Raw genomic sequence first — 17,581 nt, 5'->3', positions numbered from 1 at the left:
GAGACTGTGAAACACTGCTGTGGAAAGATATGCTTAGTCATCAGCTATCAAAAATGCCACCTTGCAGCAGAACAAGGGACTTACAGGACTAACTGCCAATAGCTGGGAGAAGGAGTCAACGGTATGAATGCAGTTAGTTTCAAGTAATGCCACAAGCTTCATAGACCAGTCTTGTCTCTCGTTCTCCTGGGGAGCATAGTGCGGTCAGTTTAAATATCCACAGTCCTTAAGTTTCAAAAGCTAAGTAGAAATCATAATCTTTGGCCTCATCCTTGTGTCTTATTTTTGTCATTTTTTGCCCCCTGCGTTTTTCTAAGGAATGGAGATACAATATTTATTGTAAACTCCAACTGACTTTGACCATGTCTGCCTGAATTATTTTTACAAACAAGGTGCAAGTAAGGTGTTCTTTGAAATTTTACATCTGAATTTTTGTGCCAAACTCATCAACATTTCAGTGATCTTTCTACAGTATGAAACTGACCTTATCTCTGCTAAAATCCTTCAAGGCTCCCCCTTGTTTCAAGAAAAACTCTGAAATCTCATGTGATTTACAAAGTCTTGCTTAATCTAGACCCTGGTCCGATTGCTTGGAAGTTTCTTTATCTTATTAATTGCTATTTATTCTTCACTCACCATTTGTGACACCTCCTCTGAGAAGGCTTCCCTTGACCTCCCAAGACTGGGTTAGGTGTCTTAATAGGTATGCTGAGACCCAAAGCCAATGTCTGTGTGTAGGAGGGTTTCCCGTATACACAAGCAAGCAATTCTGCTGCTATCTATCCAAAGATAGCATCAGATTCCACAGGTTATGGGTTCAATCCTATAAGACTGCCCCCCAACACACATACACACACACACACCTCGGACACCAGTCAAAAGCCAGGTTGTTACCTGTGCTTCTGGCTGACTAGCTACAAACTAGAGGTTCCAATGACCTTCTCCTTGGATTCCAGACACCAGTTGCAAGTTCCGATTGCTACCTGTACTTTTGACTGGCTGACTATAAATCAGAGAGGTTCCCATGAGCTCCTCCTTGGGGTTGACTAATTTGCTAGAGAAGCAACACCTGGGTGGCTCAGTGATTGAGCATCTGCCTTTGGCTCATGGCATGATCCTGGAGTCCTGGGCCTGTTTCTCCCTCTGCCTGTGTCTCTGCCTCTCTCTCTGTCTCTCACGAATCAAATAAAATCTTTAATTTTTTTAAATAAAATCTTTAATTAAAAAAATTTGCTAGAGCAGCTCACAGAACTGAGGAACATGTTACTTACTGGATTGCTGGTTTATTGTACAGGTATATTACTCAGGAACAGTCAGACTGAAAAGTTGCATAAGGCAAGGAAGGAATGGGGAAAGGGGGCGGAGCTTCCATGCACTCTCCCAGCAAGCCACTCTCCCTTGCTCTCCATGGGCTCACCAACCTGGAAGCTCTCTGAACCTGTCTTCCTGGGTTTTTTTTGGAGGTCTGTTACCTAGTCACGCTGATTAAATCATTGACCATCGGCAAATGATTCAGCCTCCAGCCCCTTCCTTAGATTGTTGGGCTGGGGGATACCAAAAGTTCCAATCCTCTAATCGTAGATTGGATCTCCTGGTGACCAGTCTCCACCCTTAGGTGCTTTCCAAGGTCCCCTCCTATATGTAACAAAAGACACCTTTATCACTCTCAACACTTAGGAAATCCAAGGGTTATGAGAGCTGTAAGCCAGGAATGTGGACAAAGACCAAATATATATGACAAATATGTTTTGCTCACCTGAATGACCAAATATACATTCTAAATGACAGCATCACAGTGCCTGTCTGAGGTGCTCTCATAGAGAGCACTTTCACCCTCTTTCATAACGAACCTGCTTGCATCTCAGTATCCTCAATTAGATTTTGGGTAGAAACAATGTCCATCTTATCACTGTATCTCCAGGACCCACCAGGATGCTTGGCACATATCACAGATAAAATTTACATAAGTCAAGTAAATAAATGAAATAAACCTCTGTTTCCCAAGGTGGCATTTACAACAGTAAAATTTTCCTACTTAGCTCTTGGGCTATGTTAAAAGGATCTCTCCAGACCCAAATCCCAGTCATCATGATGAATTTTGCCCCACTCAATGGGAGATCCTTGAGTGTACTTCACAGTACGAATGAATAATTTACTTTGGTGAGCTCAAAGTAATTTCAACTTTCGTAACGCTGCCAGCAACAAATACGTAGCTGCAATAAAATTCAAAGAAATGAATTAATCAAATGGAATGTGTCCATATTTGAATGCTCTATTTGTAGAATTAGGGATGTATTTTTCTCCCCCGGAATCAGGGCTTGCGTTGCCTGAGGCTTTCCCATTTAATTGCTTCTCAAGCAACCCATGTCAGGTAAATACAATCTTGTGTGTGTGCAGTGTGTGTGTGTGTGTGTGTGTGTGTGTGTGTGTGTGTTCATTTACCAAGTAACCTTGCTGGTAGAAAGAGAGTCAAAAAATGGTTATAAAAGTTTATGGCCTAACACAGAACCAGCATGTTTGCTCTCGCTCCCATACTATCTCTGACCCACATACATAGAGCAGATGCACTCACACCATAAGGAATAGTTGCAAGAGCTGACTTTCCAATTTAAAGTTACTCACCTGACAAGCTCCAAAGGGCTAGCTCCTTTTTTCTTGCCATTTCCTCTTGGACTTCACACAGCATATGTTCAATGTTCAGAACAACCTCGATAACGTTAGCTTGGGCTCCTTTGATCTCTAAAATTGCCTTTTCCAGACTGATAATCTCAGAGATAGAGACCCTTAAAGTATTCTGAAGCTGAGTCAAAACGTCATGTTCCTTTTTCCCGAGGTAGAGGATATGATTATTCTCAATGATATGTGGATTCTGGGGGCTCAGTATCCTCTGGATCCACGCTTGGGCCTCCTTCATCTTTTCCAGGTTGGATCCCATCAGACTGATTGCAGGAGATTTAGGTTTGAGCCCATTTTCTCTTTTCTCCTCTCTGGTCAACTTGGGGACTGAAAAGAGTATCATAAACATCCACAGAAGGCAGGTGGGTTTTAAACCAGAGCAGAACAAAACACTAAAGCGAACATTTGTTTCGAGGATATTGTGACCGTTGCCAGCAGCAGCAGCTTCAATTACGTGCCTACCTCTGAGAGCTGTGCCAGATATGAAGGAAATCTAAATGTATGATTTACAGCCTCCTTGAGAACAGAGTTTAGCCTGTAAGGGGTCGGCTTTATCTTGCCTTGCCCCTGCTATGTTGCTTTTGTCAGTTCACAGGTGAGTTCACCTTGTGATATCAGCCTAGATGTTGACCATCATAGTCATACCTCAGAGCCGTAGATCGGGTTCCAGACCACTGCAATAAAGTGAATGTTGCAATCAAGCAAGTCAAATGAATTTTTTTTTTTTGGTTTTCCAGTGCATATAAGAGTTATGTCTACACTATACTGTAGTCTACTAAGTATGCAATAGCATTATGTCTAAAATAACACTGTACATAGTTTAAAAATACTTTGTTGGGGATCCCTGGGTGGCCCAGCGGTTTAGCGCCTGCCTTTGGCCCAGGGTGTGGTCCTGGAGTCCCAGGATTGAGTCCCACATCGGGCTCCCTGCATGGAGCCTGCTTCTGCCTCTGCCTGTGTCTCTGCCTCTTTCTCTCTCTGTGTGTCTCTCATGAATAAATACATAAAATCTTTAAAAAAAATAATTTGTTGCTAAAAAATGCTATTATCTGAGCTTTCTGTGAGCCATAATCAGGATCACAAATCACAACAAATATAACAATGAAAAAGTTTGAAATATTTCAAGAATCACCAAAATGTCATATAGAGACATGAAGTGAGCAAATGCGGCCGGAAAAATGGTACCAACAGACTTGCTTGGCACAGTGTTGCCACAAACCTCCAATTTGTAAAAAACAAAACAAAACAAAACAACTCCAAACACAAAGCAGTATCTGAAGCACGATAAAACAAAGTACCATAAAATGAAGTATGCCTTTATGTTCCACTGAGATTTTCCTTAACCTCTGCTCCTACCGACTTCAAAATCAAACATCTCTGAAAGCCATAGAGCTTAGAGAGTGAAAATTCTTTTAGAAAAATATGTATTTCTGATAATAAAAATAACACATTTATTTTTGAAAAATTAGAAAATTATCCAAGTATAATGAAGAAATACCCATAACTCTACTCTCTGGGGTTCCTCTTCATGTCTTATCTGTATGTAACAGGACATTTTACACCACAGAATTTGGAGCTTACCAGCTCCTGCTGCTTGACATGGTATATCCCAGCAGAAAATGTCAAAGAACTTGATTCCAACCCACTCATGTGTACCCCTCTCTATAACCCCCCTCCAAAAGGAGCAAAGATATATATAAAGAAGTAGAATCTCTGATGGACTATAGTAATTCTCAACCCAAATTGCAAAAAAAAAAAAAAAAAGAGGTTAGAGGGCAATAGACTAGATGAGAGGAAATTCATAGGTGAGGCAGTATCTAGAATTATATATCGAGAATTCTCTCAGGCGCCTAGGTGGCTCAGTGGGTTGAGTGTCTGCCTTTGGCTCAGGTCATGATCTTGGGGTCCTGGGATCAAGTCCCCCATCTGGCTCCCAGCTGCACAGGGAGCCTGCTCCCCCCTCTCCCTCTGCCTGCCGCTCCCCCTTCTTGTGCTCTCAGTCTCTGTGTCAAATAAATCTTTAAAAGAAAAAAGAATTCCCTCAAATTATCAAGAAAAAGGAAGAACACAAATGGCCCATATATGTGTGAAAATATGCTCATCTTCACTGGTAATCAGGGATATGAAAAATTATCCACCAGACTGGTGGCAAATCTGACAATATCAAGTGTTGGGAACACTTGATATAGAGCAACTGGAACTCCTGTATATATCTATGATGAATGTAAAACTGGCACCACTACCCCCACAATTATATATTGTGTAAAGAGATTTTTGTACATGTGTTTCAGGAGGTATGTATAAGAAAGCTCACATTTTCGTTTGTAACAGCAAAAAACTGGAAATGACCCAGACGTTCTTCAATAATGGAATATTGTTATACCAATGAAAAGGAGTAAACTTGAGCTATTTGGATGAATCTCAGAAGCATATTTTGAAGGGGAAAAGTAAATTGAGCACTTACTATGTTCTAGGCATCGTTCTAAGTGCTTCACATAAATTATTTTGTCCGCTTTTCACAATCTTATGATACAAGTACTATTAACAGCCCCATCTTGTAAATGAGGAAACTTATTCAGAGTTATTAAGTTACTTGCCCATGGTTATTAGGACTAATAAGTGGTGGCCATGGAGCTAGCAGGGGTGGGCACTCTGCCTCTAGCACTCATGTGATTCTGCTCCCCGTAAGCAAACTGAGGTTAGTAGTGGAAATTAGTATCCTTCCCCCTGATAGAACAGTTGGGTGGTATCGGGAACTGTGAAACAGTATCAGGAGAGACCTAGAAGTAAGAGAGGGTCTGAGAGAAAAAAAAAAAAAAAGCCAATGGTTTAGACAATAGAAATGACAAAGGGTTCTTAAATTGAAGGCATAGGGGTTTTGTTTGTTTTTTAACCCTTCCTCTGCCCAGGAATTTATATTGATTTTAGGAAAAAACTAGAAACAAAATATGGTGATACTTCATTTACCCATCATTACTGGGAAAAAAGGAATTGTTCTTCTGTGTAACTAATTCTTCAGATCACCAAAGGAAACACTTCTAGCACCAAATACATTAGTTAAATATTTATTAGTTAAATGACTTTTTTAGTTTATTAGCTAAATATTTCTAATGAAAACACATTTCCCTGCCTTCCTAAATAGTTTAACTTTTCCTTGATAATCTGAGATCATCATCATTAACCGTTATTGTCAATTATGGTCCTATACTATAATTACAATTCTTTTACAGGTGTCCTTAAAAATGACTGAAGTCAAAGGTAACGCCTGGCCCTCTTATGCAGACCAGTCACATAGAGACATTTGTATGTTTCTTTTCCATATTATCCTCACCTAAAATTCCTATCTACCTTTTCCCCTAGATTCAGGGTGGTTCTTTACCCATGCACTGCATTTGTTAGCTGCTGTGGGTTTTCTTCACCTTGGGTGCCCCAACCCACCAGCTCTAGCCATTGAAAATCCTCCATCCTCAAAGCCCAACTTAGAACCACTTGTCCAGGAAGTTACTCTTGATCCCTTCAGGTCTGAATCTCTCCCTCCTCTGGGCCCCGTGGGCCCTCTCATTCATTATTCTTTGGCCTTCATTTAATGCTTTGCAATTTACAGAACATTTTTACATACATAATCTCCAATTCTCCTCACAAAAGTCTGTTATTATCATTGTTCTACAGATAAACAGATTCATAAGAGGCACAGTCACAGGCCACAGCTCTTCAAGAATCCTCCTCCTTCATATCCAGCACTGCTGGACCACTGCACATCCATAAGTGAAGTCTTCTATTAAAGGGTATAGCAAATCATTGGGACCCTAGTGGGAAATATCCTAGCAGTTTCTATTGCCGGTTGAATGTCTAGTGTTTTTAGAATGTTCTTAGAATACTGTAGAGTAAAAGACTATTATTTCAGAAGTATACATCCTAGTTGTCATGAGGTATTTCCAATTCCATGGACTCAAACTTCACTAAAGGATAGGAGTTATAAGACAAAGTTAATCTTTCTCCAACATCAATCAGGATTAGTTTAGCCAGTGATCCCCAAACCTAGTTCAGCAGCAAAACTGATTAGGGAGCCACTGAAAAATATACATGCTTGGCCCAGATGGAGAGCTCCCGAATCAAAATCTGTAGAGTTAGGGCCTATCCATATTTCTGTTTGTTTGTTTAAAGTTTCAGTTATGATCCCAGGGATTATTCAGGTATGGGTAGTGTCAGGTTAATCCACTTATTATTATCTGGTATTACTGAGATATGTTTTCTATCATGGCTAATGAGTAATCCTATTTAGATGTAACCTCATTCAGAGCAAAAAGAGTAACAGGCTTAGTCAGCTTATGGAGGGCAGAACTTAGAGAAAAATTATACACCTCTGTCTATGAATGAACTACCCACACTGTGGATTACGCACTGTGGCTTAGCCTCTCTATTCATAACATGAGACTGGACTGGGCAAAAGTAGAATCACGTTCAGATACTGAGCCAGTTAGTATCTGAATTAAAGCACAGTGAGATATAGTTGGCTTATTTCTTATTCTTGTCCCTTCCATTAGTTCAGATGATGAAAAATAGAATGAGACTCTGTTGGGTGGGCTCTACTTCCAAGCCCATGAATTTCTTACTCACCACTGTAATTATTGGAATGATGTAGCTTGGACTTATTCTTTGCCATTTCAGCGCTGAAAGTCTATCAGAAGCAAAAGAGAGCAGAGTCATAAGTGGGGATTTCAGGCAAAGTCAACAAAATCCCTCTTTCCACATGCATATACCACACCTGGCCTTATCCACTCTGTCAGTCCCCATCCCCACTGCCACAAATCTACAGCAGTCCTAGGGAACAGCAGTCACAGCACCAAATTACGCAGTACCATGAACTATTAGAACACCTAGGGGAAACGAGTATAGGAAAACCGGAAAGAAAACCAAAATCTGGTATAAAAGAAGAAAGAATGCATATCCCAAGGCAAAATATAATCATTCACTCATTCCACAAATATAAATGCTCTGCTTATTACATATTAGACACTGAACCAAAGGTGTGGCTACGTCACTGAAGACAAAAGTGGGCAGATGCTCTTGTAATTAATAAAACAGAGACTTATTTAAATAAGTTATGTGCACACCAAGCTTTGTCTGTAGATTGAATAAATGATCAATTCTTGTTAAGTGCCTAACAGTGAACCTGGCACATAGTAAGCATATGTGAGCTATTGTTGTAATTATTTTTTTTTACGGCAATCAACAGACAAAGATTGGCGTGTGTTGCCATGCAGACACATAGAGTCCATTTGAAAAAACGAAATGTCTGCTAGGGTTTGGAATGACTATACCTACTAACTCTTTTGTTTAAAGTTGGTTCAGTTGGCAGTGATTACTTCATTGGAAAGATGGTAAATAACGAGGGGGAGGCTAGATTTTTCTACAGTTTCTCCTTAGCACAGTGCCTGGCTGATGCAATACATGGCAGGTGTTTTTATTAGCAATGCCTAGGGGAGCTCTCAGATTGTGGGTGATCTTTATAATTTTTTGAATCACCACATACATTTTTGTTTGTGTATTGAAGAGAACAGAACTTCTTTTCTAGATGCAGTTAATTTTCCCTTGTAGGAAGATGGCACTTCCTGAGCAGTTCAGGGATGTTCTCAGGGCATCTATCTGGGCCCATCAATAGTGCTTCGTTTTGTCAGTGAGCTACTTCACTGGGTAGATTTTGCAGGTCAGCTGTGGATGAGACACAGTGGTGTCCTGGAGCTGGCTGACATTGGCTAATGAGAGCTCACCATGAACATCTCTTCCCAACTCCACCTTCAGTGATGTCACACTCACAGCTTGAAGTCAGCAATGAATACCAGCAAACACTACAAACCTCCCTGGGTCTAGTCAAGCAGCAAAAGGAATAAGAACCTATACACTTGTTCCAGCAAAGAGCAAAAGCTAGAACAAGTATAAGTTCATTTTCTTGTAGGGAGAGATAAAAATGGCATCCACTGACCTCGAGACAGACTGAGAGGTGGAAAAGTGAGAAGTCAGAGGACTAGTGTTCAGAGCCACTCTCTCTGCCAGACACTGAGCAAGACCCCTTATATCCAAACCCCAGACTTATGCCTGGAAAATTGTCCTAGCCCTTAGATGTTGCTACTGGCAGAACCAGAAATCTGTCTTGAAAACCTATTTTAAGCTGCTGTAACTTATTTCATTTCCTTTTTTTAGTCTTCCTTAACATCATGACAGTCCTTTCTCAAAGTGCCAGCTAAGCAAGAAAAAAGCACAGAGATGGTACTTTAAAGGCAGGACAGCACAGCACCACATACTCATTACGGGGAATATATCAGGGACCTTTTCACACGTTAGAAACTCAGCTTATGGGGGCTTGGGTGGCTTCGTGGTTGAGCATCTGCCTTTGGCTCAGGGTGTGATCCCAGGGTCCAGGGATCGAGTCCCACATCGGGCTCCCCGTGGGGAGCCTGCTTCTCCCTCTGCCTCTTTCTGTGTCTCTCATGAATAAATAAATAAAATCTTAAAAAAAAGAAAGAAAGAAACTCCGCTTACTCTGCCCATTCTAAAACCAAAAGCTAAGATGAAGCAAAAACTAAAGAAGCTAGACACACAGACGTCTGCCCCCAGACACAGGGACCCACTCTCCTACACACAATCCCTCCAATTTGTATCAGACCACAATGGACTTCCCTCTGAGGTCACCTACAGAGAAGTTAAACAAGAGATTGAATTTGGGGACAGTACTGGGGACACAGCGAAAGTAGCCAAATGTACCTCTGCTGTGAAATAATCTAATTGGGAAGAAAAGATAACAAACAAGTCACTTGGCTTCGTACTCAGGTCAGCATTCCGTGAATCACAGTTCATTACAGCTGATACAGTGGCTCCTCTTCACGGAGGGCTTACCTGTGGGCCAGGTAATGTTGTAAGTGTTTTATGTGTATTAACTCATTTAATGCTCACAACAACTCCATAGGATGGTGGTTATTATTACCACTTTACTTTTTTTTTTGCAAATAAGCTCTGTGCCTAACGCGAGGCTCGAACTCACAACCCCAAGATCAAAAGTTGCATGCTCTATGGACTGAGACAGCGAGGGGCCCCTCTTATCCCACTTTAAAGATGAGGAAACTGAAGCACAGAAAAGTATATTAACTTGCCCCAAGAAGTTATTTGATTGAAGAGGAGAAGACAAGGAATTTGTCTTAAATATGTTGGATTTAAGATGACAATCAGATAACCAAGTGGAAATGAGGGAGGGTTAGGTATGTCTGAAGGTGGCTCACAAAACAGAACTTTGCAGAATCTGTAAGAATACTTATATTCTCAGAGGGGGAGAGAAGAGAGAAGAGCAGAGGACCCCACATTGAAACTGGAAGGTTAAAAAAAGAGAAAAGAAAAAAAAGAAACTGGAAGGTTGCTTACCTTTGAGGAGCAGAGTTGAGAATGAAGGCGGCCAACAAGGGAAAAGAGGGAAGTTAGGCAGCTGGGTAACATGGCTTCTTTTTCTTCTTCTTCTTCTTTTTTAAAGATTTTTTATTTATTTATTCATGACAGACAGAAAGAGGCAGAGACATAGGCAGAGAGAGAAGCAGGCTCCATGCAGGGAGTCCAACGTGGGACTCGATCCCGGGTCTCCAGGATTACACTCCAGGCCGAAGGTGGCACCAAACTGCTGGGCCACCAGGGCTCCCCTCTTCTCCTTTTTTTTTTTTTTTAATTAAGATTTTATTTATTCATGAGAGACACACAGAGAGAGGCAGAGACATAGGCAGAGATTCTGAGAAGCAGGTTCTCTGCAGGGAGCCTGAATCGGGACTAGATCCCAGAACCCCGGGATCACGACCTGAACCAAGGCAGATGCTCAACCACTGAGCCACCCAGGTGCCCCAACATGACTTCTTTACAGACATTCTTCACTAGGTTGGAGGTGGGCAATTTAAAAAAAAATTAAATTTACCAAGTTAGAACATCACTGTGCTGTAAAGTGCTTAGCTCACGTCTTAGGCTGGCGATACTACATAGATGTTATCAAACGACGGAATGAATGAACCATAGGACATTTCTCAAATATTAACTGACCTTATAGGTCTCCAGTTCTTCTGGAAAGATCACAAAATTTACAGTTAATTGTTTTTTCAAATGGCGCTTGGCAAAATTTAAAACTTCACCAAACATGATCTTGGCTGCTACATTGTTCGGAATACCAATGTTTCCAGTCCCCAGGGCGGGGAAGGAAATAGAAGTTTTATTTAGTTCAAGGCATTTCTCCAAACATTCCTTCACCGCAATTCTCAGCACCTGGAGGAAAAACAGATGAGCCTTTGAGTCCAAATAAAACCTCCCTTGCCCCTTGGATCCTGCCCATACTTTGCAATGCCGACCTCTATTCTCCCTAAGGGTCGTGTCCATGCCTCCTTAGAGAGCAGGGGAAGATCCCCTCCATGGAACCCACTGCAGACTTAGGTTAGATGATGAGCAACAGAAGTAATCTAGGGCTCTGTCTTATGCTCTTCAGGGTATTGGGGTCCGATGATTTCTCCCAGTTCATAAGGCCTTGCCCATCTCCCTGGGTCAGAGAGCCAACCATCAATTTATCGCCACTTACCTGCTGCTTCCAGGTTGAAACAAAGAGCTCTTGGAAAAGTTTAATAAAGGAGACAGAGGGTAAAGTAAGTAAGCAGCTCTATCCAACATCTTTAAGATACGTCCGAATGTGATTGCTTCTCGAGAAGTGCTAACATATTTGGCAGACTTACACTTTGCATCAATGTTTCAACATCCAAACTGAATTCTAGTACAGGATGGTTGCCTGTGAAAGGGCCTTGGAAAACTCAGGGGCAGAGAATGACTAGAGGGCCAGTGTGGGATTAGAGGGCTCTCAGTCAAAGGAGGGCCAGAAATGGTGACAAGATAGAGAGAAACAAAGGTAGAGAAGGGGACTGTCTCCCTCTCTCCACATTTGAGTGGGTCCCCCCTACTCTTTCATGTGTGGCAAAGTTAGCCGGAAAGCCAATCTCTACCACAAGCATAGGTAGGAAGACACCCCAGGTAATAGATTTACCTGGAGCAACACTGGAAAGGGAATCCCAGGACCTCCTGGCATTTAACTGATGGAGGGAAATAGGGAGAGGTGAAATTCCAGGTCTGCTTAGGGAAAGGCCAACAGGGTCACAGAAGGGCGAGGTGAACAGGTATGCAAGCTGAGGTAGCCCCCCCCTTTCCAGGTCTATTTACAATATGCCGGCTTCAATTTTTTTTGAATTTTTATTATTTTTTAAAGATTCTATTTATTTATTCATGAGAGACACAGAGAGAGAGAGAGAGAGGCAGAGACATGGGCGGAGGGAGAAGCAGGCTCCATGCAGGAAGCCTGATATGGGCTCGATCCCAGGACCCCGGGATCAAGACCTGAGCCAAAGGCAGATGCTCAACTACTGAGTCACCTGGGTGCCCCCAGCTTACAATTTAGACATGAGTTAGGTAATATTGTAAGCTAACTTTCTTAAGATAACTTGGGACAACAACACTTTCTCTGCTTTTCAGAGTGATAAAAAATGAGGACTAACCCACTTACCAACCTTTAATAAATGTAATGACACAATGGGAACTCAGCAAAGACTACGCAGACAGTGGAACTACGTAAAGATACACTTATTTTGGGATCCCTGGGTGGTGCAGCGGTTTGGCGCCTGCCTTTGGCCCAGGGCGCGATCCTGGAGACCCGGGATCGAATCCCACGTCAGGCTCCCGGTGCATGGAGCCTGCTTCTCCCTCCGCCTGTGTCTCTGCCTCTCTCTCTCTCTCTCTCTCTCTCTCTCTCTGTGACTATCATAAATAAATTAAAAAAAAAAGATACACTTATTTTGAACTTACCTTAGACTTTTTGAAACATCTGGAGTCCCACAACACATGGTATACACATTGACAGGACAATTTAAATCCTTTTGTGACCAGTACCAACTGAGAACCTTGATGTATCTTGGTAATTTTTTTATTAAATTCCAGTTCTAGTTCATCTCCTGCTTGTTGTAGAATTGATTTCGACACAGGTCCTAATCTGAGACCATATAGCGGATCTACAGAATTAACAATTACATCCGTCTGAAAAGGAAAAAAAAGCAAAAAGCAAAAACCAGATAGGATTCATTGTTAAATCACTTTTTCTTAAATCTTTATTTTGCTGAGGAGCTTTGAAAACTACTTTTGAGGATCCTAAATTCACAAAACATCATTTGTTTGTTTTGCACAAAATCTCATCTAACAGGAGATAGAAACTCATAATCCAAGGAGGGACCATTTAATTGCCATGAGTCCATTTGGCCTATTCAGAAATTAGGTAAAGTGTGTGGATGATACAATTCTGACTGCAAACGACCGTGAGCCCCTTGCTGCCTTATACCCCCTCCCCCCCCAATCCAACATTCTGAGCATTCCCTGGGATTTAACCTTTACCAATACATGGTTTCATTTCCTGCCCCACTGCCATCACTTTTGGCTATTTCTGTGTGAATTTTCTGTTTTGTTTTAAAGAGAGTGCAAATAAAATTTCTTGAGAAATTTCTACCTCCTAATTATTTTTATTTTATTTTATTTTTATTTTTGATTTAACAAAGCAGTACATGATTAAAGAAAGTACAAATGAGACACACAAAAAAAAGTCTTCAGTGGAAATAGGCCTCCCTCCCTCCTGGGTCCCTTGGATGCCCCACGCCCCCACCTGTCCTACAGGCAACCACTTTTACCAGTTCTTCATCTGTCCTTTCAGAAATGGACTGCATACACACGGGCTGTGTTTTCATTAATATTAGCTCCTCATTAGCTCTCAGCACTGTGCTACAGGGGACGGTATCCTTCCACCACCACCCCCACCCTGCTCAAACCCCTATAAATCATCCTGATGGCTTCGGCTCCCTTTGCAGGCAACCCAGGTACTTCTTAATTTTTTTTTTTTAAGATTTTATTTATTTATTCATGAGAGCCACACAGAGAGAGGCAGAGACATAGGCAGAGGGAAAAGCAGGCTCCCTATGGCGAGCCCAGTGTAGGACTCAATCCCAGGAGCCCGGGATCATGTCCTGAGCCAGAGGCAGACACTCAACCACTGAGCCACCCAGATGCCCCAATCCAGGCACCAGGCACTGCTAATAGATGTTAATGAATACTTCACTTTGAAAGCGCAATCAGAATTTCCAATTTGGGAGCATTGGCACCCTTTAAACATTTTAAAGTTCTTAATGCTGCTGGCCATAAATAAATATAATAAAGGTTTAGTTAAAGAGTAAGTTATTCAACTAGGATGTTTCTACTTTAATTTTAAAGTGGCATATTAATAATGATTTAGTGAATCAACGTTTCATTGTGTGGGGTCCCCTAGTCTTCTTTCCTAATTGTCTTGTAGAAAATAAGTGGTATTTTTTCACTTATAACTAAGTCTATTTGATTGTGGCCATAGGAGAAAATTAAGTGTGATATCACTGATCTAGGAATAAAAAGAATATATAACCTTATATGTTTTCTCATCCTCTGTTGCAGCCCTTCTTCCCACTGCCCCCCTCACTTTTTCATCAATAATTTGCGGAACACCTAGATGCGTGGCTAGACCGGGCCCCAGGGCTACAAAGATGAACAAGACATGATCTCCATCCTTAAGGTGCCTCTGCTGAGCAGGGGAGCTGCATCAACCCTGATTCCCTCTCAGCCTTGCCAGGGCCCTGGTCTTTGTGCCCAAGAAGCAGTGGATAAATGCCAAGTTATCGTTTGTATTCTCTACAACCCCTGACAGAGCAGTATATTAAGCACACAACTTACAGCTCCATCTAGATCCCCTGACTGGTCCAGTCTGTGATTTTCAGCCTGTTACCACTTTTGTGTGTCTCCGATCGAGTCCTTCTAAAGCCCACCCAGGCCGCGACTCCTGCCAGTTCATACCCATCATAACTTGAGATCAGATTCAAAACTCTTATCTTCTGAACTAATCTTTCTCGGTCCACTGCACCACCCTCTTGTCACAAATGTACATACTCTTAGATATTGTGAATTCATTTTGTATTAAGACTTTTTTGTGGGCAGCCCGGGTAGCTCAGTGGCTTAGCGCCTCCTTCAGCCCAGGGCATGATCCTGGAGATCTGGGATCGAGTCCTACATCAGGCTCCCTGCATGGAGCCTCCTTCTCCCTCTGCCTGTGTCTCTGCCTCTCTCTCTCTCTCTCTCGAATAAATAAATAAAATTTTTTAAAAAGACTTTTTTGTTGTTGTTGACTATTGATAGGTTGCTTTAGAAACGTTCAGATGGGTTGTTTCCCCAATGAGATTTTTCAAATGGAGAATTTCTTCTTATATATAAAGAGTATCATAGATGTTAAGTTCCTTGGAATCAAAGATTGTCCTACTCCTCATAGTGCCTAAGAATAAATGTCAATAATAATCATAAATAGTTATCACGTGCCGAGCTCTATTCTAAGTATTTTATGTGTATTGATTACAGCTCTTTGATATAAGTGCTACAATTATTCTCATTTTACAGATGAGGAGACCAAGGTCCAAAAGATAACTCGATTCAGATCACCCAGTTAGCACAGGACAAAGCTAGCATTCGAATCCAGATGGTCTGTCTCTGAAGTCCATACTCTTGGCTCTAACAAGATGCTTTCTAAGTAGCATCTGAAATGGTACACATTTAAAAAATATTTGGTAGGTAGTAAGCAGTTCAGGGATCTCCTTTTGCAGTATGAGAGAACAAAGACTCACCTCCTGCAATTCAATGTAGCCCTGGACAATCTGGAGAGTCACATTATTCACAGTTAGCATCTCAAAAGGAGAGGTGGCTTCTTGACTCATCCAGGATCCCAGTTTGTTCAGCCTTAGGGTTCCTTCCAAAGCATTTTTAAAGGCAACAACAGTAGGGTGCTCATTGCTTACCAGGTGAATTTCTTTCAAATTATTGTCCAGTTGCTTCCCTTGGTAATACAAATAGATAGTTTTCACAATGGTCTGTGTGCACAAGTCCAGAGGAAACTGGAAAATCCCAGAGCTCAGGGCTGGAATTGCTAGTGTCTTAATGTACGGATAGGTAAAGGTGGCACAATCCAGAATATTTACAATGGCCTCCTGCAGCTTACAGATACATGCATCACAATCTGTCGCTGTCCACTGAGGCCCAACTGCATGAATAATGAATCTGTAGGGAAGTCTCCCTGCATTTGTGATAGCTATCTTACCAGTTGGTATTTTCCCAAATTGGGAAATTAATCTTCTGCTCTCCTCTTGGATTTCAGGGCCGCCAGCATTCACCAGGGCCCGGGCCAGCCCTCCTGCATGAATAAGGTCTCCATTGGCTGCATTCACCACAACATCAACAGCGTGCCTGGTGAGGTCATCCCACCAAACAGACAGCTCCAGCCCAGGAATGAGCATTTCTCTGAAGACTTGCTGAGGTCCACTGTTACCTTCCGGGGATGGCAAGACCAGGGTACAGACACAATCAAATTTATTCTGAAGGACTTCACACAGCTGACTCTCATTATTTTTTAAAATTGTGAAATGACTGTGATTAATGGGAGTTTGCCAACTGTGGCCTTCTTCAAGAGCGGCAGTCTCTGTAAAAGGAGAGAAGATTAAAAAAAAAAAGAAAGAAAGAAATGAGCAAAGGGTTCCTTTGAAAAGGATGTAATTCCACTTCACATCAGGAGACTGAGTTTTCCATGTGCAAAAAGTGAGATGAGCTTCCTCTCATCCCCTTCTGATGCTCTTTTTCAACCAGACACGTAATTAGACTAAGGATATACAAGAGTTTTTCGTGGTAGGTCACCTGTGAAGTGCCTAATTTTGTGCCTGGCACACAGTGAGCACTCAATAAATGGTAGCTGCTATGTTACAGAGATGGTGGTGAGAAAACTATGTGTATGGGGACTCTTGAGATTTTAAAAATTTGCGTAAAAATGATGACTCTGAGAGCATCCATGCTTAAGGCCCATGCATTGGAAATGACGGAATTATGAGTCAAACATGTATGGAGGCTTTCTTTTATTCATAACTTGTTTGCTTTGGTCAGTGTCTCAGTTTGGGGTTCTTTTAAAAGCAGACTCTGAGGTGACGATTTGAATGCAAGTTTACTTGGGAGGTGATTCTAGAAAACACCAGGGGTGGGTGCCAATGACCAGGGTGGAGTGGGAAAGTAAGACAGGACTAGGAAGGAAAGGAGTGTGTTATGGAGCAAAGGAAGCTGAACTCCACTAGGGGGCAGTGCAGCTCACGTGTCTCACAGTTACACCACCAGTGGAGGGGGAAAATTATCCCACTGCCTTGAGTCACTGGTTGAGGATGCTCCTGTGGGGGGCCGGGTCCAGCACGTGTGTGGAGCACTGATAGTGCCACAGTAAAAAATCCTTCATCATACTCTAGTTTCATGGCACAATTCTGGTGGAATTAAAACCAGCTGAAGGTTATATTTATTGTAGGTGGCAGACAAAAAGAGGTGCTGCTCAGACCCCACCACGCTCCACCCCATGCTCAATGCAGTTATGAAGGGGCAATTTGGCTAGGCAACAGCTTCTAGCTGCTAGCCAATCAGGGTCCATTTCAGCTTTCCAGCCAAGGTCCACACTATCCTCAGGGTGGCACCCATCAATGGCTGAGCAAGGCCATTTATGCACAATGTGGGGTTCCTGCGATGGGCAGAGCTTTGTCAGGTGTTCATCATCGTCTGATGGCTCCACCACCCAATCTGGTTTCTCTTTTCCTTTCACTATGATCCCCGTGTACCTCTAACTCCAAGTCAGTTTCTGCTTCCTGGAGAACCCCACCTGTGACACTGTATTTCCTGGAACCTAAGGCATCATTATTATATGCCACTGAGAGAGGGGAAATGATGCCAATTAAACCATGACACTTTAGTGACTGATAGGGAGTAGCCCTAT

The 17,581-nt window shown here is 42.1% G+C and overlaps 1 protein-coding gene across 3 annotated transcripts in view; it reads right to left on the bottom strand.

Moving 5' to 3' along the window:
- Nucleotides 1-17,581, bottom strand: part of PARP9 (poly(ADP-ribose) polymerase family member 9) — a 34,866-nt gene that overhangs the window by 10,380 nt on the left and 6,905 nt on the right. For all 3 annotated transcript variants that reach the window (XM_041764459.1, XM_041764476.1, XM_041764468.1), the window contains exons 4-8: nt 15,414-16,261; nt 12,541-12,768; nt 10,747-10,965; nt 7,294-7,354; nt 2,623-3,003 (exon numbers count right to left, since the gene is read on the bottom strand). In XM_041764459.1, the coding sequence (XP_041620393.1) occupies nt 2,623-3,003; nt 7,294-7,354; nt 10,747-10,965; nt 12,541-12,768; nt 15,414-16,261 (1,737 nt within the window). The remainder of the gene's footprint in view (nt 1-2,622; nt 3,004-7,293; nt 7,355-10,746; nt 10,966-12,540; nt 12,769-15,413; nt 16,262-17,581) is intronic.

Source organism: Vulpes lagopus, chromosome 1 (assembly GCF_018345385.1).
Source record: "Vulpes lagopus strain Blue_001 chromosome 1, ASM1834538v1, whole genome shotgun sequence".
In the NCBI taxonomy this organism is placed as follows: Eukaryota; Metazoa; Chordata; class Mammalia; order Carnivora; family Canidae; genus Vulpes; species Vulpes lagopus.
Note: the sequence above shows the minus strand (reverse complement) of the source record. Positions and strands in the feature narration are given on the sequence as shown.